The sequence below is a fragment of the Odocoileus virginianus genome, chromosome 31, assembly GCF_023699985.2.
Source record: "Odocoileus virginianus isolate 20LAN1187 ecotype Illinois chromosome 31, Ovbor_1.2, whole genome shotgun sequence".
Lineage (NCBI taxonomy): Eukaryota > Metazoa > Chordata > Mammalia > Artiodactyla > Cervidae > Odocoileus > Odocoileus virginianus.
The window spans coordinates 20,242,693-20,265,192 of NC_069704.1; the positions used below are offsets into that span (position 1 = coordinate 20,242,693).

General features: G+C 42.7%; 1 protein-coding gene and 1 long non-coding RNA gene across 3 annotated transcripts in view; one reads left to right on the plus strand and one right to left on the minus strand.

Moving 5' to 3' along the window:
• Positions 1 to 22,375, minus strand: part of LOC110127426 (uncharacterized) — a 39,762-nt gene extending 17,387 nt beyond the window's left edge. The window contains exons 1-2 of the long non-coding RNA XR_002310775.2: positions 15,937 to 22,375; positions 7,662 to 7,724 (exon numbers count right to left, since the gene is read on the minus strand). This is a non-coding gene — a long non-coding RNA (uncharacterized lncRNA). The remainder of the gene's footprint in view (positions 1 to 7,661; positions 7,725 to 15,936) is intronic.
• ALDOB (aldolase, fructose-bisphosphate B) lies at positions 1,980 to 15,940 on the plus strand. 2 transcript variants are annotated; one of them, XM_070459364.1, is made up of 9 exons: positions 1,980 to 1,998; positions 7,009 to 7,130; positions 7,962 to 8,173; positions 9,185 to 9,239; positions 10,126 to 10,286; positions 11,181 to 11,264; positions 12,166 to 12,340; positions 12,760 to 12,959; positions 15,411 to 15,940. In XM_070459364.1, the coding sequence occupies exons 2-9, from the start codon at positions 7,019 to 7,021 to the stop codon at positions 15,504 to 15,506; spliced, it is 1,095 nt and encodes a 364-aa protein (XP_070315465.1). In that variant the 5' UTR covers positions 1,980 to 1,998; positions 7,009 to 7,018; the 3' UTR covers positions 15,507 to 15,940. The 2 variants fall into 2 exon arrangements, with proteins under 2 accessions (XP_070315465.1, XP_020733294.1); XM_020877635.2 differs by lacking the exon at positions 1,980 to 1,998 and adding an exon at positions 2,142 to 2,251.
• Positions 22,376 to 22,500: the final 125 nt, after the last annotated feature.

A 22,500-nucleotide genomic window follows, 5' to 3' on the forward strand; every position in this document is an offset into this window, starting at 1 on the left:
TACCAGCTCATTTTACAGATGGTGAAACTGAGGACTAACAAGGTTGGGAGATTCCACAATGTTCCACAGCCTCCAAGTTCACATATCATGACATCTCAATTTTAATATTTTACTGAGTTAAGAGACTTAAAAAAACTGTAAGCAGTCTGTGTTGCTCAGGAGTTGCTAGTTCTTTAAGATCCAGTAAGCGTCACTCTTGCTTTCCTCAACTTTGAGCTTCAGTTGCACGTCAGACCATGGAGGTGGCCAAATGCTGATGCCACGGAGCAGCAGCAGGCGGCACCACCCAGGGGCAGATGAACTCCTGCACCTCCGACATGCCCGGCCAGTCTGCTGTTCACGTGAAGTGATGCTCAGCAGATCAGGGCCACCTTGGTCTGCAGACGCAAGTCACTCTTCCCTGATTAATGCAGATTTAATGTCCAAGGTTACAAACTGCTGGGAGGTGGAGAGGGAGAGAGCGAATCTCTGCAGTTTGAGGTCACCCAAACGTGAGCAGCTCTCTCTGACTTGGAGTGAGACAGGTACTCCATGTACCTTTCCTGTGACTTAAGGCAAGCTACTTAACCTCTCTGAGCCAGAGTTTCTTTGTCCAGAAAGCGGGGCTAATAAACCTTTCCTCAGAGAGGTGCTAGATTAGAGATCATACATCGAAAGAATCAAGTGCATCATAAAACTTCAAAAAAGAGCTATTATTATTGTTGTCAGTATTACAACAAAAATAATTAGTACTAGTAGCCTGTGGAAAATTATTTCTACCATAAATTTCTCAGTGGGTAAAATGTTCCAGTCACAGTTCTGCCCACCCCAGCCCTGACGCCCAACAGCTATTACTAACCCCATTCTCTGTTCTTTCCTCACCATCCACCTCTTATTTCTTTCTCCTTTGACAAAAGTCAAATTTGATGAAACTTCATATGTCTCCAGATCAATCATCCTAGTCTGATAAGTCAAGCACCAGGTGTTTGAATGAGCACCAGAAAGTGTGCCTTGGGGAGGCAGGTTAAGTCAGGAGAGCTGATGGGAACTTTGCCTGGTTTAACCCTCGGTTATCCTTGGGACAGGCCTTGGCCAAACTTCCCTAGACAAATGAGCCTCAAATTTGTGTTTCAAACATTTCAGTTTCCTTCAATAGTCACATTCAGTATGTAACACTTTCCACTTTTAGAAGCTGTCTGAGCCTCAACTCTAAATCCAGGGCTTTGCTTCTTTTCCCTTCACTTCTTTGATATTTCACTCACTATAGTATTGTACTGTATACCATAGAGCACTTTGGTTTTGAGGGTTTTTTCCTCCTATGTTATGAGTTATTTCAAAGAAGAATGTTTCTGAGAATTATGCTTTCCTGTGATCATGGTCATTGCATTATTTTTAGATTTCTCCACAAATTTTGCCTCTTTCATTATTTGTCTTAGGAAGCATACATTGTTTTTATTTGCTTTCTCTTGGATTAGATTTGGGTTTAATGCTCAGAGAAAAAAACCCTGTAGAATGAACTAGTCCTCAGACAGTGCTATAACTAGGGGAGCTGATGGCTTACATCAATCACCTTGAGTTTTATTGTAGTTTTTACCAACTTTAAAGACAAAAATATAAAGGTTGAGAGAGAATGAGACTACAGTAAAGAGACGTGTTCTGACATTAAAAGCAACAGGGAGCCCAGCTTGGTTTGAGGGGCTGGAAAGGATCTTTGAGTGTCTCCTGTATGCAGGCACTTTACAAACTCACTTAATGCTCTTGTGAAGTTCAGATCCCACTTTACAGAGGAGGAAATTTGGGCTCAGAGAAGTGAAAATAACCTTGACCAAGATCATGTGTGTAGTAAGTGCTGGAGCTGAGCTAACATGCTTCTCAGTTTTCCTTGGTGGACTCCAGAGCCCAGTCATCTACCACTGCATGACTGCTCCTCATCTTTTATCTGTGTTTCCTCATTTGTAACATGGAGAATCTGGATTGAGAACTACGAGGTCTCCAGATGGCTCTTATAGCGTTAACACTGTAAGTACAGAGGGTGTGTGAGCAGGATTAGAAGGACTGGCCGTTTATGAGCCAATCAGAGTTATTGGTTAAACACCTCTCTACCGGGCCAAGGTGGGAAGGAGAGGGTAAAAGTTAGACAGGAAAAAAAAGCAAACCAACTTGGGTGAGAAGTCTATAAAAACTGGGTGTTGCCGAAGGTTCATCCTATTTGGCAGCTGCTGCCTCATCCACAGCTTCTGATAGATCTAAGAGGACTCTCCTCTCTCAAACTGTAAGTAAAGAACCTCCTTTGTCTACCTGGAGAATACCAGGGAGTCAGAGGTTAGTGATAGTATTAAGCACAGACAGAAACTGTTTGTTGGCTTTTGTTTTCAGGAAAAGTGTGATGGTGGCTGAAAGCGTGGTGATCTGTTGAAATGATTGTTTTCCTCTCTACCCATCCTGGTAGATCCAGACCGATTGAGTTACCAGCAGTCCCTATAAGAGGGCTCTTTTGAGTCTTTGGCTTAGGGGAAACAGTGTGAATAGTCCTGTTTGGTTAGATTCTACTTAGTTTTTGAAATGCCTGCTCGTTTCTGCTCCCTGCATAACAACTGCTTATTCCAATGACTTATTTACATATCTATCTCCCTGTGTCATTTTCTACATTCCCTTCCCACACCTCTTAGTACTTGCACTGAAGTTTCTTTGTCATAGAAATGAACTCTTGGCTTGTTGTTCCCTTCGTCTGCACCCACGGCTCAACCGAGAAAACGGACCAGGCATCACAGAGCATAGTCGTCCTTTGATTATGAATCGTCAGGCATTTCCCTTACTGGATACTTCCTATAGCACTTCCTACTACAGAAAATCTGTGAAAGTCCTACAGCTTAAGATATTTAAAATCGAAAGCTGCTGATGTGTCTTGCCACATTTGCTCTACTATCTGAAGACTAGGCATGTTGTGAGGATATGTTGCCTTTTAAAATAAACTTCTCTTTAAAGAGTTGGGGCTTTCCTGGTCACTCCGATGGTAAAGAATCTACATACAATGCAGGAGACCCAGGTTCCATCCTTGGGTCTAGGAGATTATAGGTACCTAGAGTTTCTTTAGCTGATGTGGGTCCAGCAGGGGCTCCTGATCTGGGGCCACCATCACTTGAAGCAAGGTTCATCTGCAGCCAATCCAGGCCCAGGCTGGATCTGAGGTGCTGGGTTAGGGAACAGAGTGTAGCTGCTGTAAATATAGGGTTCCTTTGGTTTAGGTGCCAGTTTAGAGGAAAGAGCAACACTCGGGGCTCTTTAAGCTGCTCTACATGTGTTCAAAGGCACCAGGGATCAGGCTGCTTTAGCGCATCTCACTGGAGTTGTCACCAGGGAATCAGATACATAACAAAGCTGTGGGCATGTTCCTGCATCTGTATGTGGAAGTGCTACATGCAGTGCCTGACAATCATGGGCTTCCAGTGAACAAGCCCCTCATGTCTTCTTGAAAATCCACCTGCCTTGTACATGGAGAAGCAAATGAATTCTCTACACCCTTATATTCTCCAGGAGTTAAATATTGATATTTTATACGTTATTATATTTTCAGAGAGTCTCTTTAAAGAAGGCAGAAAAAACTATACTACAGGGTTTCATCTGTTATTCTGCTGAAGAAGGATTGGAAAAAGAATTCTAAGTCATAAGCCAGTAGAATGTGAATTACAGTCCTAAAACATCACAACTTAGAAGGGGTATCAGACACATTCTTCCTGGGTCTGAATTTCCTCATCTCTAAAGTTAGCAAGGTTGATACAGATACCTCTGAGTTCACTTGTAGCTCTGGTTTCTGTAGTTACCTTCTATTCATGTGTGTTTGTGTTCGCAACCTTCTCCCAGATTTGCACATGTGTTACCTGATAATATGGGGTTTTCCTGGTGACCCAGATGGTAAAGAGCCTGCCTGCAATGCAGGAGACCTGGGGTTTGGTCCCTGGGTCAGGAAGATCCCCTAGAGAAGGGAATGGCAACCCACTATAGTATTCCTGCATGAAGAATTCCACAGAGGTACAGCCCATGGGTTCACTAAAAGTCAGACATGACTGAGCAAGTAACACTTTCACTTACACTTGTTAATATATTATGTTTAGTAAATAATGTAATATATAAACTTATTCACTGAGAAATAAAACATTTAAAAAAACCCATAAAGTGAACTATGAGAGTCACCCCACCCTATTTCATTCCCCAGGAGTAAGCTCAGTGTGGTTATTCTCTGCTTATATAGACCCATAAACAGTATGTGTGCATACCATTTTTATTTAATTTAAAAAAGACTAACATTATGTATTGCATACTTTTCTGAAACTTGCTTTTATTTTTTCTTAATCATATAATGTAAACAACTTCCTATCACACTTTTTAAAAAGTTAGCATTAAAAAAAAAAAATAAAAAGTTGGCATGAGACCCCAGTAAGCAGAGAAATCATTCTCTATCATTACCCACTTCCAGCTGGCCTCCTCTCATCCAGTGGTGAACATTAGCCTGTAACCCTGTTTTATGATTAACAGAGAAGCAATATTTGTGCTGATGTGGTACAGAACTTTAATCCCTCTGTAGAAGTTTAACTTCTCATAAACAGTATTGGTTCGATTTGACCTTTTCTCTGTTTTTTTTTTTTCCTAGTTGAGTCAGCACACTCAGACTGAAGAAAATCACTCAGTAGTAAACAGAAATATGGACGTCCCTCAGGGAATTATTTTTTTAATGAAAAAAGTGAGACATACTGATTCCAGACATTTTCATAAAGCCTTATAAAAAGCATCCTCATGTTTATTATGTGATTCCAGAAATACATTCTAGCAACTACAATGAGTAGGTTGCTCACAGGTCACAGTGATCCATCTGGCAGTGAGACAACCAGAACAGACATTACAGCCATTTAACCCACAGTAAGCTGAGACTCAGAGAAGTTATCGATTTGCCCATGGTCCTAGTGAGAAGGAGGCAGAGCTGGTCCTTGAACCCAGGTCTGTCTGATCTACTTCTGTGTAAACGTGTCAGATATTTATGAATTGGTCATGTGGTGTGGGGTTAGTGACACATAGCTCAAGGATTTTCGGTACTCTGGGGGGAATCACCAAGGACATTAGAGTCACCCAAAGGCCAGTTCCTTTCTTCAGTCTCACTGTTTACGTGGAAGAAGGAGTATTCCTCCTTATCCCAACATGTGCCTCATTAGCTATTTGTCCTTGGACAAATAATTAAACTATCTTACATTCTTTCCTTATCTATTATATGGCAGAGGGTGTGGAGAAGGGGGAAGCCTGGCTCCCCTGGAGATTATTGTGAGGAGTGCACTTTATAGTGCATGTAAAGCAATTAGCAGAGTGCCTGGCAATAAATAGCATTTGCTATTATTGGGCTATGTTTTTCTTTTGTTTTATTAAGGAAACATTATTTTTTGGTATTTTTCAACTCTTTCATGACAGGGGAAAACTTTAGAGGAGAAATCTAAACTGAGAGAGAAATTTTGTACTTTGGCTTGAAGTTCAGCAACCTCAGGTTGGCTTAAATCTGACATGAAGATCTGGAGATCAGGTCCAAAGCTAACAGTCCCTGACTGCAATGTAGGAACTAATATACAAACAAGGGGAGCACCATCTTCGGGTGGCTGAGATGTAAAGGGCATTGGAAAATTATCTTCTCTGCGATCATTGCCCACTAACCTGTCCTGGTACCCCAGGGACAGCATCGTGGTTCTATTCTTGGGGTTAAGTGTTGAAGTGAGAGTAGCCACAGTGAGTGGCATCAGTCATACCTTGTCAGGAATTAGTTCAGTAACCACTGACTTCTCTATCAAGGGATAGAATACTGACAGCTTGCTTTGAACAGACACAAAATATCAAGATCGATTTGCCATGAGAAGGACAACTGGGTGGGGACTCTGCCTCATCCCACGTGGGACCTTGGACAAGTCAGTTAGCTTCTCCGAATCTTAGCTTGTTCATTAATTAATGAAGATAATACTTGTCCTTGTTGTCTCATTGTTGAATGGATGGAATGAGAACTGAGGGGTCCGTTAGTTTCCAGGAAGTAGAAAGCACAGGGCATCTACCCTGTGTGTGAGTATATGAGGGGACAGGAGACTGGGGAAGGAGAAGACCACAGGGTAATCTTCACTACCATTTTTTTCTTTGATAATCCAACCTATTCTAACATCCAAGATGAGAATCCTGTGAGTTTGCATTTTCAAGACTAGCCCTAAGTGGCAGCAAATAGGAGCAATGATCCCCTTCCGATGACCACGACTGAGAAGTTGCTTGAGTAGGGGATTTTTGAGCCAGAGTCTGTCCTTGCCAAAGCAGTGAAGCTGAGAATTACTGCAGCAGGAATCATCACATGATGTTGGCATCCTTGGAGCTAATGGGAACATCCAGCCCAGAGGTTAGGAAAAATCCTCCCTGTCTGCCCCAGATAGTCTCACAGGTGGTTGAAGATAAGAAAAAGGAGACACACTCCACCCTCTATGTCCCAAAGCTGAAGGGAGGTTAAATTCAAGGCCAAGTGGCAATTTCTCCTCTCAAGCTTGCTGCCTAGACAATACTCTGGTGGGACTGCAGGGGAACAGAGTAAGTGAGGAATGGCCACAGAGGCAGAAAGCTTCACTATCCTGGCCTCAAAGTCAGCCAGGGCCCCTGATGGCACCAGGAATCCAGAGAATAGAGAGACAATCAGTTACTGCCATGACCCCTGTTTGTTAGATTTGAGCAGATCACTCACTAGTTGGTTGAGTTTTAAGATCAGTCATCCCAGTGATTTCCTGAAAGACTTTCTGTTTAGGATCACCCTGACATTTGGCATTCCACCTTCATCCATTATGGCTAATTGCAACTACTTAGGCTTCAAAACAGAACAGACCTTATTTGTTTAGCCAGTTGTAGAAATGGGCCAGAAATGTCAGAGGGGCCTATGGGGCTTTTCTGCACACCTGCTGTCTTGGGCATGAATCCATGTGAAAGACCCACAGTTCTATTCACAACTAACTGTCCTACACTCTTTTCCAGACCTGTCACCATGGCTCACCAGTTTCCAGCCCTCACTTCAGAACAGAAGAAGGCACTCTCAGAAACTGCCCGGCGCATTGTTGCCAATGGGAAGGGGATCCTGGCTGCAGATGAGTCCGTAGGTGAGTGTAGGAAACATCATACTACAAACACAGTCCTGATTCTCCACTTAGCAAAGGCAGCTTGATCATATGCTCTCTCCTCTCAGAGGAAATAAAGGCTTATGTACACAGGAGGGGGAACAGAAGACTCAGTAAGCACAGACCTTTGTGCTTGTCATCCCAGAAGGCAGATTTCTGAAAACCAAGTGAACAGGCTCAAGTCCTACATCCAAGCTGTAGCAAGGCCAGGAACTCAGTAAGCAGGATGAGGCCTCTGCCGCTGATGAGAAGTCAGTGTAAAGCCAGCCAAGGATGGGTGGTGAGAGCAGCAAAGTGTCAGCATCAGGAGTGGGGCAGAGCTTGTGGCTGAGAGCAGCTCAGGATGGCACAAGGGATGGTCCCCCGATAAAGTGACATGAGTCAGAGGAGTCAAGAGCCTGCCTAACCCCTCCTTCCACTGTCTATACATCTGGTCAGATCAGGGCTGAACCAGGGGAGCTAAAGAGGCCTGAGGGCCTTGCAGCCCCATTTGTACCCAGTGGTGGCATATACCTTGGTGACACGCCCAGCACATGTGCTTCCTCACCAGCATCACGACAGCAGCTAAGTCTTTCCCTGGGGAGACAAAAAAAGAAAGAGGAGCTCTGAGTCACTCAGTCATGCCCAACTCTTTGGGACCCCATGGACTGCAGTCCACCAGGCTCCTCTGTCCATGAGATTGTTAGGAGCTCTGAAGATCTGAATAAAAAAGAGCATTGCTGCCCATCCTGGTGGGGATCAGTGGTTGGTATGGAGGGGTTTGGCAGGGAAGCACCAGCCTGCTCCTTATGCTGCCTTCACCCGCCCACGTAGGCACCATGGGGAACCGCCTGCAAAGGATCAAGGTGGAGAACACAGAAGAGAACCGCCGGCAGTTCCGAGAACTCCTCTTCACTGTGGACAGCTCCGTCAGCCAGACCATCGGAGGTGTGATCCTCTTCCATGAGACCCTCTACCAGAAGGACGGCCAGGGAAAGCTGTTCAGAGACATCCTCAAGGAGAAAGGGATCGTGGTGGGAATCAAGGTGAATACATCTCGCTCCCATCTCACCTCAGCCACACTCACAACACAGAGGCTGGGACAGGGCCAACATGAGGAGCACTCTCATCATCTAATTGCTCTTCTCACTCCTTCCCATCCTCACCATCCCACTGAGAAACAGATCCTCTTCTAGACCTTTCCAGTACCTTCTTCTTTCAACCATTTTCCTACAAAGAACTTAATCTCTTTGTGTCTCCACTTTATTATTTCTAAAATGGGAATAATAGTACCTTCCTCACAAAGTTCTTATAAAAATAAAGTAAGCTTGTAAAACAGTGCCTGTCACACCATTATTATTTAGTTCATGATAGTTATTACCACTAAAACACTTACTGTTCTACTGTAACTAGGTCTTCCAAAACGTCATGAACTTCTCAAGAGTGATCATTCGTATTTGTTGAGTGCTTACAACCCCAGGCGCTCATTTACTCCTCCTCACAACCTCTAGAGATAGACTCAATTATTATCCCTATTTTATAGATGAGGCAAGAAAACAGAATTACAGGGAGTAGTATAACTTGTCCACAGCAAGGCAAAATTGGAGCCAGTTCAAACCCAGACTGCTGCCTCTTGGGCTCATGACCTTAGCCTCTGATATGTTGACAGTGGAGGCTGCATCCCTATTCCTCTCAGCTCCTGTAATAGCATAGGGCTTGATATGTGCAGTGCTCGATAAATGTCTCTTGAGTAAATGAATGAGTCATTTAAAGGAAGTGGCTCTTATACAGGCACCGCTTCATCTCAGGTGCTATCAGATCACTTCTTGCTTCTCAAGCTCAGGCCTGTGCTTCCCATACTTTCCATCCTCTTAGGGTTGATACTCTTAGACTGTCCTTTCCAGATAACTTCACTTCTCCTGTGGGCTGAATCGTGTCCCCTCAATGACAACTCCTTGGTTTGTGAAAGATGAGAACTACCATTTAGCACCAGGGCTCTGCTTGTATTTTCCAGGGACACCTGACACCTGCTAATTGTTAATTATTTATATTCACAGTTAGACCAAGGAGTTGCTCCGCTTGCAGGAACAAACAAAGAAACCACCGTTCAAGGTGAGGATTTTGCCCACTGATATGAATCATGCCAGTATATACCAGAAATGAAGACAAGCGAAGAAGTGATGGGGGGAAACAAACTGTGAATATCACACAAGTTTTAGAGCCACACACCTGTTCTTCAGCCCTAGCTACTCTACTTCATAACTGTATGCCCTCAGGCTAGTCACTTAAATATTCTGAGTCTCCATTAAAGTGGGATAGCAATATTTACTTTGCAGAATAGTTGTGGGGATTAAAGTAGACACTGCACATAAAATGCTTATCACAGTGCCCTGGACAGAGAAGATACTTTATACTTTGGAATATTATTTTAGAAAAATCTAGCATCAGTAAAGAGGAAAGATCCCAAGCTATGGGATCAGACACACTTGTGTCTGGATGCTGCTTCCATCACTCACTAGATAATTTTGCAAGGTTTATTACTGCCCAAGAGATAGGTGTAAACCATAGCATTGGGTTAGCTAAGCAGACTAAATCTCAGCTCTGTCTCCCTTTAGCTATTCAAACTTGAAGTTACCTTACCTCTCAGAGCCTCAGTTTTTGAATCTGTAAAATGAATATACAACTATGAGTTATATGGCTATAACAGTATAACAACTATTAGAGTTGTTATGATTATTAAATGAAATAAGATGTGCAAAATATTTTTAATCATGCCTTGGAACACAGTAAGTACTAAAATATTAATTTTCTTTACTCGTCTTATAGAGTGTATAATATGTATATCAAAATTAAATTTATTAAACACAGATCTTTTGACTTAGCACTGGAATGTTTGTTTCTTTGCTGGATGTTTCGGGACCTCAAGCTCTGTGACTGAAAGCTAAGCAAAAGGGCAACTCCTTCACTTTATCAGTAGCTTCTCTCTCATGACTTGCAGGGCTTGATGGCCTTTCTGAACGCTGTGCTCAGTATAAGAAAGATGGTGCTGACTTTGGGAAGTGGCGTGCTGTGCTGAAGATTGACAACCAGTGTCCATCCCATCTCGCTATCCAGGAAAACGCCAACACCCTCGCCCGCTATGCCAGCATCTGTCAGCAGGTGCTCGTCCTTACCCTTGGCCTCAAATACAGTAGGCGAGAGTTTTCTTCAAAGCCCAACTGTCTAATTTTACTGTAACCATACATGATCCTTCCTTTTCTCTCACCACTATATCCTGATGGCATTTTTTTTTTAATACTTATACTAGGTGTAGTAGAGTAAGATTTGGTTCCATAAGTCAGCTATGAATCCAAAAGGCAAACATCATCAAGTTTGGCCTTCTACCAAAGCACTGTAAGCTGAGTCTTGATGGCAATCATCTCTTGAGGTCAGGGCATTCGCATGTTTATGCCCCACTGTGGCCAAGGACATGATCCTCTTAATCCCTAGCTCAAGGGTGACAGCCTTGATCTGGTTCCAATTCAAATAATTTGTTGGAGGATGGTAGCTTGATGCTAAAGTTTCCAACCTGTTGCGAAGTGCCTCTGGGATCCAACTTAAGTCTGATTTGCTTGTGTGGGTACAGTACTGGGATTACCAGAATTGTGGGCACTTGGAGCTTCCCAATCAATCAGAACTGAAAACATTGCTTGAATTCCTTAATTAAACCATACGAGAGCCACCTTTACTGGTGATTTAAGCTTGCCTGCCCTGAAAGGATGACATATAGGCTCTGAGGTAATAGAATAGTCTCTAGAATGAGATACAGAAATAGAGTTTGTATTTACTGTACCCCATTTCCAGTGAAACTTTCTTCCCCCCTCACTGTTCTTTTTTGGCTAAACCACAGATGCTCACTACATATTCCATTAAATTTATTTTCATTGACTTTAAGTCATTTATATGATATTTCTCCATAAGGGCTTCACCCTGTACCAGTTGGAATGTTAACTATCTTAAGGAAAAGATCCCAGTGAACAGAGCTTCATTCTGTCCCCTCCACTTTCTCTTTAGAATGGTCTGGTGCCCATTGTTGAACCGGAGGTAATTCCTGATGGCAGCCATGACATGGAACACTGCCAGTATGTTACTGAGAAGGTAAGTCTTAAACATAAAGGTTCCAATGCCAGTTACAAAATCTGTTTTTAAATGACAGTTGTTATGTATCAGCTGTTACAGGTGAAATATTCTACAGTTAGAATCATTATGTAGTTTTGAGAAGGTAAGGAGGTATTATCAAACTTTTCACTTCGGGGACACATGGTATACTCCTTGTAAAGAAGCACAAGATCTGCACTATCAACACTAGGGTTTAAGCACCCATGTTCCCAGTTGTGGGTCCTGGGGCAAGTCATATTATCTTTGGGGGCCTCATTTCCATTATGTTTAAGAAATTTTAAAATAAGATGAGGCTTCCATGAGAAAATGTAATTAGAAGGTGATTTTTTTCACATGACTTTCTAAATTCGCCACATTCTACAAATGCCACCAGACAAAAAGCATGGCACACATACGAATTTCTAAATTTGTACATCTGTAAGAAAGCAGGAGAGTCCTCAGTTTCTCCACTTGCAAAATAAGGTGGACTGAAATGATCTCTGAAAGCACTCCTGTCTCTAAAATTCATATTTTTGTGATCATTCAGCTTCTATGGGGATAGAGAATGGAGGCTGATTTGGATGTCCCCAGCAAATTAAATCACGGCAGACTCAATTGACCAAAGGGAGTAATGGGAAGGAAGGAGTGAGGGGCTTCTGGGAAGCAGAGCCATCCGGTAGCCCCTGCAGTGAGCAGTTAGGGGAGGGGCAGCAGGGCCAGGCTGGCTTGGCTGTGGTTTGCAGGCATCACCCTGACTGAGCCTAAGGGCTGGTTGGGAAGCTTCAGCCAAGCAATGTGTGGGAATTCCTTCATCCTCCTTCCCTGCAGGGTGGAAGCACCATGGTCAGGTGCCTCTACGGCTGACTCTGGGTTTCACCTGTGTGGATCTTTTGTCCGTCAGGTCCTGGCTGCTGTCTACAAGGCCTTGAATGACCATCACGTTTACTTGGAGGGCACCCTGTTGAAGCCCAACATGGTGACTGCTGGACATGCCTGCACCAAGAAGTATGCTCCAGAGCAGGTGGCGATGGCCACGGTTACAGCTCTCCACCGTACTGTTCCTGCAGCTGTTCCTGGTAAGATTTTCTTTCTTCTCTAACTTGAGATCTTAGTCCTCATTCTTTGAAGGAGTGCCAGAAGCATCTGCATGTGTCCAGGACTCTCCTTCCAGCCGTGAAGCAGATCTCTGCTATCTCACAGGTAGCCAACACTTCCCCCTCAAACTCCATGATGCCACTTATCCCGAGTCCATCAAAATACATTCAATCCATTGATTTCCTCGACATTTCACTGCCCTTTTATTTACTAAATCCCTTCTCTCCTCAGCCCAGCTAGCCTCAGCAAAGGCAAGCTAATCTCTCCATCCTAGTCCCGTGCAAATCAAGTGGGGAAAAGATTGAGACATGACATTTCTTTTAGGCTCCTTGCTTGCTTGCTTTCTCAAGCAGGGTACACAGCCAGGATTAGTGGAGTGGAATGGCTTCTCTCCTTCCAGGCATCTGCTTTTTGTCTGGTGGCATGAGTGAAGAGGATGCTACTCTCAACCTCAATGCTATCAACCTCTGCCCTCTACCAAAGCCCTGGAAGCTAAGTTTCTCTTACGGACGGGCCCTGCAGGCCAGTGCATTGGCTGCATGGGGTGGCAAGGCTGAAAACAAGAAGGCAACACAGGAGGCCTTTATGAAGCGGGCCCTGGTAAGACACTGCTTCTTATGTACTTAATCAAGTGGATACTTGGGACCTGGCTCTCATTGCTTTCTTCAGGCCATGATGCACTCCAGAGAGTGTCTACCAGGCATTTGAAATTGTGGCATTAGAGGTTAGTAGGAAAGTCAAGGCTGGAGAGAGTTTTGAACTCTCCACACAGAGAGTATAATTGATGTTAGCAGATTGAAGGACAGTTTCCACAGAGACACTTTAGAGGGACAGTGAGAGGGCCAAGGAATAACATGGGATAGTTTTCGTTTGGGAAGATGAAGAGGAGAAGCCACCAAGACAAGCAGATAGTATGTATTAAGATGAACTAAGGATTCTAGGAACAAACAGAACGAAGTTTCAAAGGGTCACTAACAGCACCCTACAAAGAGGGTAAAAATAAAGGTGGGAAAAAACTTTGGACATACTGGCATTGAAGGACATATGAATGACCCTCAACAAAATGGGCTCAATAAAGAAAAGGTACCCATTCAAGATGCTTGTCAGGAGAAGACACAGAAAGTTTACCAGGAACAACAAGGACAAAGAAGGGTCTTATTCAACTACTAACATTCCTTTTTGAGTGTCTATGAACCAAGGATTGGGGTGAACAAAGCAGACACCGCCAGTGCCTTCAGGGGATTTAAGAGTTTAGCCAAATAGGAAAGAGCTTGGAATGTTTAAATATAAAGCAGAAGGAACCAAAGGAGAGATTAAAGATTAGGAAAGGACAGAGACTTAGAGGAAACAGTGCTACATGAGACAAAATGTTAAATACAGGAGGCAGAGTTGGTCTTAGAAAGGAGGGAAGAGATAGCGAAAAAGAAACAGAATGAGTTTGGAAGCAAGTCTGTAGAGGTGGGGAGATGCAGTGGTTGAGCACTGATTACAGGTGACAGCATCTGTTGAGAGTGATAAGGGAATGGAGATTTCGGTCTTCACAGTGCGGAACTTGGAATAGTTGTTGAAGTGGTTGCTAGGAAATTGACCAGAGGTTATGGCCAAGCATCAAGCAAGATGCAATTGAAATGAATTTGTTTGGTACATTAAATTAGATCCCAAATGTTCCTGACAGCTCTCTTAAGTATGTAGGATGATTCAGATGAGGCTAAATGGGAACGAGCAGGGTTGAAGAATCAGAGTTTAACAGGGAGATGGAACAAATTTGAGTGATAGCCTTATCCAGCTTGCTGCTGATGATGAGAGGGGAGCCTGGGCAAAGAATCAGGCGTAGCAAAAAGTTTGATGATAAGGCGCTAAAGGAAAGGAAGGCTACAGAGAAGCTAAAAGCATCATCTCAGAGGTGTAAGAGAGGTGTGAGATTTTATAGGTGGTGCTTTACCTTTTACCCACTCCACTGTTCTTGCCTGGAGAATCCCAGGGATGGGGAGTCCAGTGGGCTGCGGTCTATGGGGTCGCACCGAGTCCGACATGACTGAAGCGACTTAGCAGCAGCAGCAGCTTTACCTTTTGATGATGATGGGTGTGGCTCTGCTGGTGTGTGGCTGATGAGGTGGGAAGATACAACAAATATGATGAAGGGATTATGCAAGTAAGGGTTATCTACACAAAAGAAGGGATGCTAAGCTTCTCATCTAGAACAGTGGTTCTCAAGCTTGAGCATGCATCTAAATCACCTGAAGGGTGTGTTAAAATGCAGGTGGCTGAACCCAGCCACTGAGTTTCTGATTCAGAAGGTCTGGGGTCAAGCTGGAGACTTTCCATTTCTAACAAGTGCTTAGTTATTAGGCCCATGAAACCTAACTTCAAAAATCATTGTAGATGTAGAAATAAGTCCTGGAGAGATCAGAAAATGGCAACAGTGACTTGAAGACAGGTACTGTTAAGTGGCATTTGAGTGTTATGACGGGTTTCATAATTCTGAAGTCAACTTTAATTGGAATTTACACAGGGTATCCAATGATGTTACAATAACAACTACATAAAAAGTATGTATTCTTATGGACAAATACATGTAGAAAATGTAAAACTTAATAAAACTTTTTTTTCTTTTTGCTATAGTGAAGCTTCAGCTACACTTGCCTGATGTTTGGCAATATGTCTGGTCAGTTTCCTAGCAGACTACTCAACAACTATTCCAAGGTTCCCAAATTGAAACTGAGATTTCCATTTCCTTATCACTGTACGAGTGAGAAGTTTCTCAGCTTTAATTTCTAGGACGGTTGTTGCAGTATTGCTGGTACTAAAAAGAAACCTTCTTAGTTACACAGAGTTCAGGCTTGCCTGAGAAATGCTCAGAAAACTGGGATTTTAAAAAGGAAGTAAGGTATCAGCATAAAAGAAAAGGAATGGTATCAGCAGCAATATTTAGCAAAACCACTGCATGGAAGAAAAATCTACATGAAGGTGTAGCTGCTTTCAAATGAGAAGCAAGGAGGGTCAAGCTCAGCTTGCTCTAACTCGGTCTCCTCTCTCACACTTGTGTTTTAGGCTAACAGCCAGGCAGCCAAAGGACAGTATGTTCACACGGGTTCTTCTGGCTCCGCTTCCACCCAGTCGCTCTTCACTGCCAGCTATACCTACTAGAACCCAAGGCTCACCAGCTTGGCTCTGGCACTCTAGGTGTCTTGGTAGGAGGGCTGAAAGGAAACGACTTTCCGACTGACCCTGGAAATCAGATGAAATTAGGTTGGAAACTACTGGAAACACAACACATGTTAAATTCTTAGACACATGTGGAAAAAAATCAGTTATGGAAACATGAGTCTGAATATCAGGGATCTGATGGAATCTCACCCAGTGGTTTCCTTACAACACTTCTAGTTCCCCACACCCCAAAGTGTCTATCTCAGAAAAGAACAGACTTTAAAGCAGAACCAGCTCTCCATCCAGATCACCAGATGAAACACCTCCCAAGCCGAGTGCAGAGAAGCACATCTTATTAAACAGTCTTAGCAGTGGTGGGTTATGAAGGAGACAGCTGCAACCAAAAAAAGAAATAAAGTGTTCTACAAACCTTCTGTTTGTATCAGGTTTTACTTTGTGCTCTTGCTTCCGAAGGACTTGATACATTTCATTACCTTTGACTCTACAGACCTGACTGCCATTAGCCTCAGGTTCCTCAGTGTTGGTTACTCATTGGACTAACCTGGCAAAATTAAAACACCCAGGATGCTCAGGCCACGCTCCAGCCAAGTTTGAGAACTATCAAGCTAGATTTCAAGTTTGAGGGTATTTAGAAATGAAGGCTATTCATAATGTGAAGCAAGCTACATTGTAAAACGATTCCAGGCAACATATGGAGTGTAATAAAGCAATCACTGTGACGTTGATGGCTTGGAACACTCCTCAACAAATGGCACAGGTTTGGTGACACAGGACTGCATCTTCCTCTGCACATCCAAGCATACCACGTAGTTTTGCAGGAAGTAATATTCACATGCTTGTTGGCTTCTGATTTTCAGAATTAACCTATAAAAGCATTAAAGACAACCATAGTTACAAGAGAGAATTTAATTATAACTTTGGACAATATAAAAGTAATGATTTTGGTGAAAAAAAAGTAATGTTTTAACTGAGAGGAGCTGAGAAATTCAAGGGGGAGAAGACGTGGAGGAAAGCAAAGAAAACAGTAACTTACTTAATGGGGAGTCAGGCTACTACTTGAAATTGATAGATTAAGAAGTAGTGCTTTGAAAAAAAAAGAAAGTGCTTTAAGTCTATTAAAATAACAAGGGAAATGGATTTAGTCATTAAAATATTCCTACCTATAACAAAAATAGAAGAAGGTGGTAAACTAAATTCTTTGTCTTGAAGACAAAGTTTTCCAAATATTACTTAAGAGTAGATAAATTATGAAGTAGAGGCATAAACATATGATTTAGTGGAATAAGACAGAATTAATTCAAAGGGACTTCTGAGGAAAAAGACTTGGGAATGGGACACAGGGAAGATGTTTACTTATGTGCTTCTACAGCGTTTGAGTGTTTCTTTCCATGTGGCTGTATTACTTTTCTAAAAACAATTACTATGTTCATATAAACAATTCAAACCTACTTAGAGGTTATTTAATCCAAGGCTCTCATTTTACAGATGATAAAACCGAGTCTAGAGAAATTAAATTACTTGAGACAGTCATACATTTAGGGGTTTAGGGTAAAGCTGAGAGATTAGAATTTAGGTCTTTTTCTCCTATAATGGACACACAGTCAGGGAGGAAGGTAAGGGCAGGGCAACAGGCTGTGTTCAGTACCTCTGCCACCAGCACTATAGATCTTTTAGATTTCTTTTTGCATTCATCTACTCAATCAGCAAGTAGTTGATATGCTAAACTGTCCTAAATGCTGGTAACACTTATGTGACAAAGCTTCCCTGCCACAAATTTTTTATCTAGAGTTTATTCAGCTTCTCTAGTGGCTCAGACAGTAAAGAATCTGCTTGCAGTGCAGGAGACATGGGTTTGATCCTGGTGTTGGAAAAATCGACTGGAGAAGGAAGTCACTACCCACTCCAGTGTTCTTGCCAGGACAGAGGAGCCTGGCAGGCTACAGTTCATGGGACTGCAAAGAGTCAAACATGACTGAGTGACTAACATTTTCATTTATTCAGCATCACTGACCCTAAGTTGTAAAGATACCTCTCAGATTCCCATTTATGGTTGGGTATAAATTTATAATCAAGGTTGAGCTCTTTATGTCTTTTGGTCAAGGCTGAATTACCTTTCACTGTGGGTGAGGATTTATATAATGAATTTCCCCTGCTATCTGATTTATTTTCCTGACTACAGTTGTCTTTGAAATCTTAGCCCCAGTAGTTTCCTTCACTCACAGTAATATGAAGACAAGTGTTACAAACTTCAGTTCCTATTAACTGTGTGGTCACTGAGTGAATGTATTAGTTGTGTCCTAGTTTTTGGTACACTGTCAGATTTATTCTAGGAGTTACTGAAAGTCTACTAAAAATAAAACCTGATACTAGGCAGTGAAAGTAAGAGAAGTTCCAGCTTTAGAGTAGCTATGATATTTGCATACCAAGCAATTAAATTTGAGTAGCTAAGCCAGAAACACAAATGCCACTGACTGTGGGTTGGGAAGTGGGGAGGAGAGTCTATCAATATGGCTGGGTGCAGAAGGGAGGAGGTGACATTTAGTTTGGACATCACAGGATGGCAAAAGCAAAGGCACTCTCAGAAAAGGAACTGCCTTTGTATGAGGAAATATTTGAATAATTCACTGGGAGGAGATGGGACTTCGAAGGCATAAGTAGCAAAAGCTCAGGCCACAAAATAATTACTGAATGCTGGAAGGAATAATAAAAAGGAATTTGGTTTTGCTGTGAAAAGGAAGAGGGAGAGAAGTGAGGTAAGAGGCAGGGAAATGAGAGAGGGGAAAGAGAAGGCAGGAAGAAGCCAGGGCAATGTGGAATTGTGGGGAGGTCTAAAAGACTTTTGAGAAAGAGAGAAATATCAACCAATCTGAACATATTTGTCTTCTTGAGAGGAAGGGCTGAGTTTCACCTATGAGTCCACATCATCCTTTACAAAACCAAGATGCTGACATGATTCATAATGTGAATTGATTTAGCAGAAGCCAACTCTAACAATGAGAATATATGCTTCTAGAAACTTGCAGAAATCTTGGAGCAGGCTTTGGGCAAATCAGGAATGGGACTTCAAGACCATATGGTCTAGCTGTGCTGGGATGAGAATCTCCAGCTGACACTGACATTTCATTCACAGCAACAGTGGAGGAAACTGGCATCCAGTGTGCTAGGGAATTGTTCAAGGTCACATAACCTGTAGTGAGACTTAGGCTGGTGTGATTTGCAAAGTCCTCTGGGAAGGCAGTACTCACAGGGAAGCACAGGTTCTGGAGTCCGACAGTCTAGGTCCCAGTGCTGGCTCTGCGCTTCCTAGTCATGTGACCTTGGAAACCTTATACAACCTTTCCGTGGTTCAGTTTCTTCCTCTCCAAAATAACAGTATCACAAATTATTGAGAGATTAAATGAGTCAGTACATCTCAATGACACATTCAGAATCTCTTATCCACAACTGTGAAATCTAAAAAGCTTTAAAAACCAAAAATTTTCCCAGAAGTTTACAGTAAATTATTTGGTGGCAAACCCTAACTCAAGAATGTGATCTTGATTCCACTTCATGGGAAGCAGTGATGTGTCTGATGATGGGTGCTGACTCGGACCCTGTAGAGGGGATGATGAAATATATAGCATAAACATATATTTGCTCTCTAAGATATAAAAAATCTGATTTGTGAAACATATGTGTTCTCAAAGCTCTCAGATAGAGTTGTGAGCCTGTTTTTTAGAACAATATCTGCCATACTTCTAGAATAACAGCTGAATTTTCCATGCCCTAGAGTCCCAAAGGCTCATGTAATGCTATGAATTCTCTAAGCATATTTTCTACAGAAGATAAATTAAGAGACAGGAGTAACAGCAAAGCTCAACAGTCAGTTACAGCTCTATTTTCATCACTCGAATGTGGTTTTCTGGCTGTAACGTACTCTGTCCTAAGGCTCCTGAAATAGTCTGACACTCAGTACTGGGTGTCACTATATGTGGACATATATAAAATCAGTCAGCAAGTATTCATTTAGCACTACTGCATGCTTGGTGCTGGAAAAATACTATATTGTCCTTGTGTGCTTACCACTGAGATGAGGAAGGCAAGGATACAGTTAGGAAACAAAATGGTATACAATAATGTGCTAAATTACACTGGTATAGGTAAGGTGCTGAAATAAGAGGTGGTATGAATTGCAGACAGTTTATTGCTAGTTGTATGATCTTTGGATCTTGAGTCTCAGTTTTCCCATCTGTAAAAACAGGTTTGCTGTTAGATTAGCAATATTTTTTGTAAAGTGTCAGATATATAAGTCGTGAATAAATATTTTATTTTTTCTCTGTCAGTTGGCTCTTAAAGAATGGTAAAGGCAGTTGAATGGAAGTGAAGATGAATTAACTGTGTCCTGATTAGAGTACAGATTGTTTATTTTGAGGAAGTTGTGGGAAATTAGATTAAAATGGTGAGAAATTAGATTAAAATGGTGAGGCCAAGGGGAGCGGCACAGTGGGGTGGGAGGGCAAGACTGGGCAGGGATATTAGGAAAAGTTTTGCCTTAAACTAACAAGAAATGGGGACCTGTGAGTAATCTTTGATCAGGGAATAACATAATACAAGAGTATTGCTGAAAATTAGTTTTTATACTGTATTTCCTACTCCAGGGGATCTTCCCAACCCAGGGATTGAAGCTGCGTATCTTGCATCTCCTGCATTGGCAGGCGGATTCTTTACCACTGTACCACCTGGGAGCCCAGTTCCTGTAATCTATCATTCTCTTGTTGTTTAGTTGCTCAGCTGTGTCTGACTCTTTGCAACCCCATGAACTGTAGCCCGCCAGGCTCCTCTCTCCATGTAATTTCCCAGGCAAAAATACTGGAGTGGGTTGCCATTTCCTTCTCCAGGGGATCTTCCTGACCCAGGGTTTAAACCTGCATCTCCACACCTCCTGCATTGCAGCTAGATTCTTTATTGCTGAGTCACCAGGGAAGCCCTTATCTATCCTATTGGTTTTCTCTGGAGAACCCCAAAACATCTAATATTTTGCCTCATCTGCTTTAACCCTAATTTTCTGACTGTTCCATGTGTGAATTCCCACAGGAATCTGAATGATGTCATGAAAGCCAGTGCAGGAGACACGAGAGACGCGGCTCAGTCCCCGGGTTGGGAAGAGTCCCTGGAGTAGGAAACGGCACCTGCTCCAGTATCCTAGCCTGGGAAACTCCATGGACAGAGGAGCCTGGAGGACTAGAGTCCACGGGGTCCCGGAAGTGGACAAGACTGAGTGACTGAGCACACACATTAAAAGTCAGCCTTTTACTTCAGCTGGGCCCTAAACGAACCCCAAAAGCCCTCCCCAAGTTTTTGATTGGGTCTTTCCCACTGTCCCTAATGGCTACTCAAAACTTTCACCATTGACAAGTTTCCCCACTCCTCATGGTAGTCACCCCTCTTCCTTCCCTCTCATGGATTGTACTATTTTTGGAAAATGGGTCATCTCAAGTGTATTCCATTTCTTTCTCTTCCCTCAAAGTGAAAGTTGCTCAGTGGTGTCCAACTCTTTGCGACCCCATGGACTATATACAGTCCATGGAGTTCTCTAGGCCAGAATACTGGAGTCGGTAGCCATTCCCTTCTCCAGATCTTCCTAGCCCAGGGATTGAACCCAGGTCTCCTGCATTGCACGCAGATTCTTTACCAGCTGAGCCACCAGAGAAGCCCTCTCTTCCCCTCAGCCAGACCCTAAATCTGTACTCTTTCCCTTTCTCCCAATTGGGAGGAAGAAAGCTGCTATAGTAAATCCTTCCATTAGTGCTAAAATTCATCTTTGTTTATCTAATAATTCAGTTTTCAGCTGCTCTCATCTTCAGTTTCTCCCTCAACTGGTTATCTATTCAGAATGGAAAAATACTCAATTTTTCTCTTTAAAAAATTTCCCTTCTTTTTGTTACCTTTTACAGACAAGTAAAATAATAATCAAAAAAGGGTTGTCATTTTTTTAAACTAAAGACATATAGTCACAGACCAAAATTACTATTATTTCATGAAAGGACTTTTTTAAAAAGGGGCATTATTTCAGAATAAGGTTAAGGTCTTGAATCAATTTAGCTTTTTTACAAAGACATTATATTGTCCTTGTTTTACCATTAGAATGTAGAACAGTTACCTTTTCACCATGAATTTACAGCATTTGAGAATTGATGTACTCTTCAGACACTATTTAAGCCCCTGAAAACTGGCTCTCCTCTATTTCAGAAGCTGCTCTTACAGAATGCATTAACGACTTTCTAATTGTCCAATCTAAAGGACACCCGTCAACCCTCCTTTGACATCTCTGCAGCACTCTTCCAGGTCACTTCCCCGTACCAACTATCACTCTATCCTGGGTTTCCCAGGTGGCGCTAGTGGTCAAGAACCCACCTGCCAACGCAGAAGGTGTGAGACTTGGGTTTGATCCTGGGATTGGGGATTCCCCGGAGGAGGGCATAGCAACCCACTCCAGTATTCTTGCTTGGAGAAGCCCATGGACAGAGGAGCCTGGCAGGCTATGGGCCATAGGGTCGCAAAGAGTTGGACACGACTGAAGTGACTGAGCATGCACACTCTGGGTTTTCCACGCTTCTGGCTGTTTCTGTCTCCTTTGACTCTTTCCCAGTCACTAAACAAGGCTGGACTTCAGGATTCCGCTCTGGATTTCTTATTTTCTCCTTAAATCTTAACTCATATCTGTGTCTGAGCACTGGTGAATTCCTAAATCAAATTCTAATCCAGATCTTCCCTATGCACCATATCTACGTCTCCAATTACCTTTAGACATCTCTCACAGATAGACCAAACATTACATGCTCAAAAACTTCGGTAATTAATCTCCTCATTCCACACCAGGTGACCTTCCTCCCCCGCGCCCCCCCCCCCCCATGACCAAGTACCAACCACCCAAACCCACCTTGAATCTTTACTCTTCTTCAGCCTTTCTCATTCAACTAGCAATCAAGTTTTA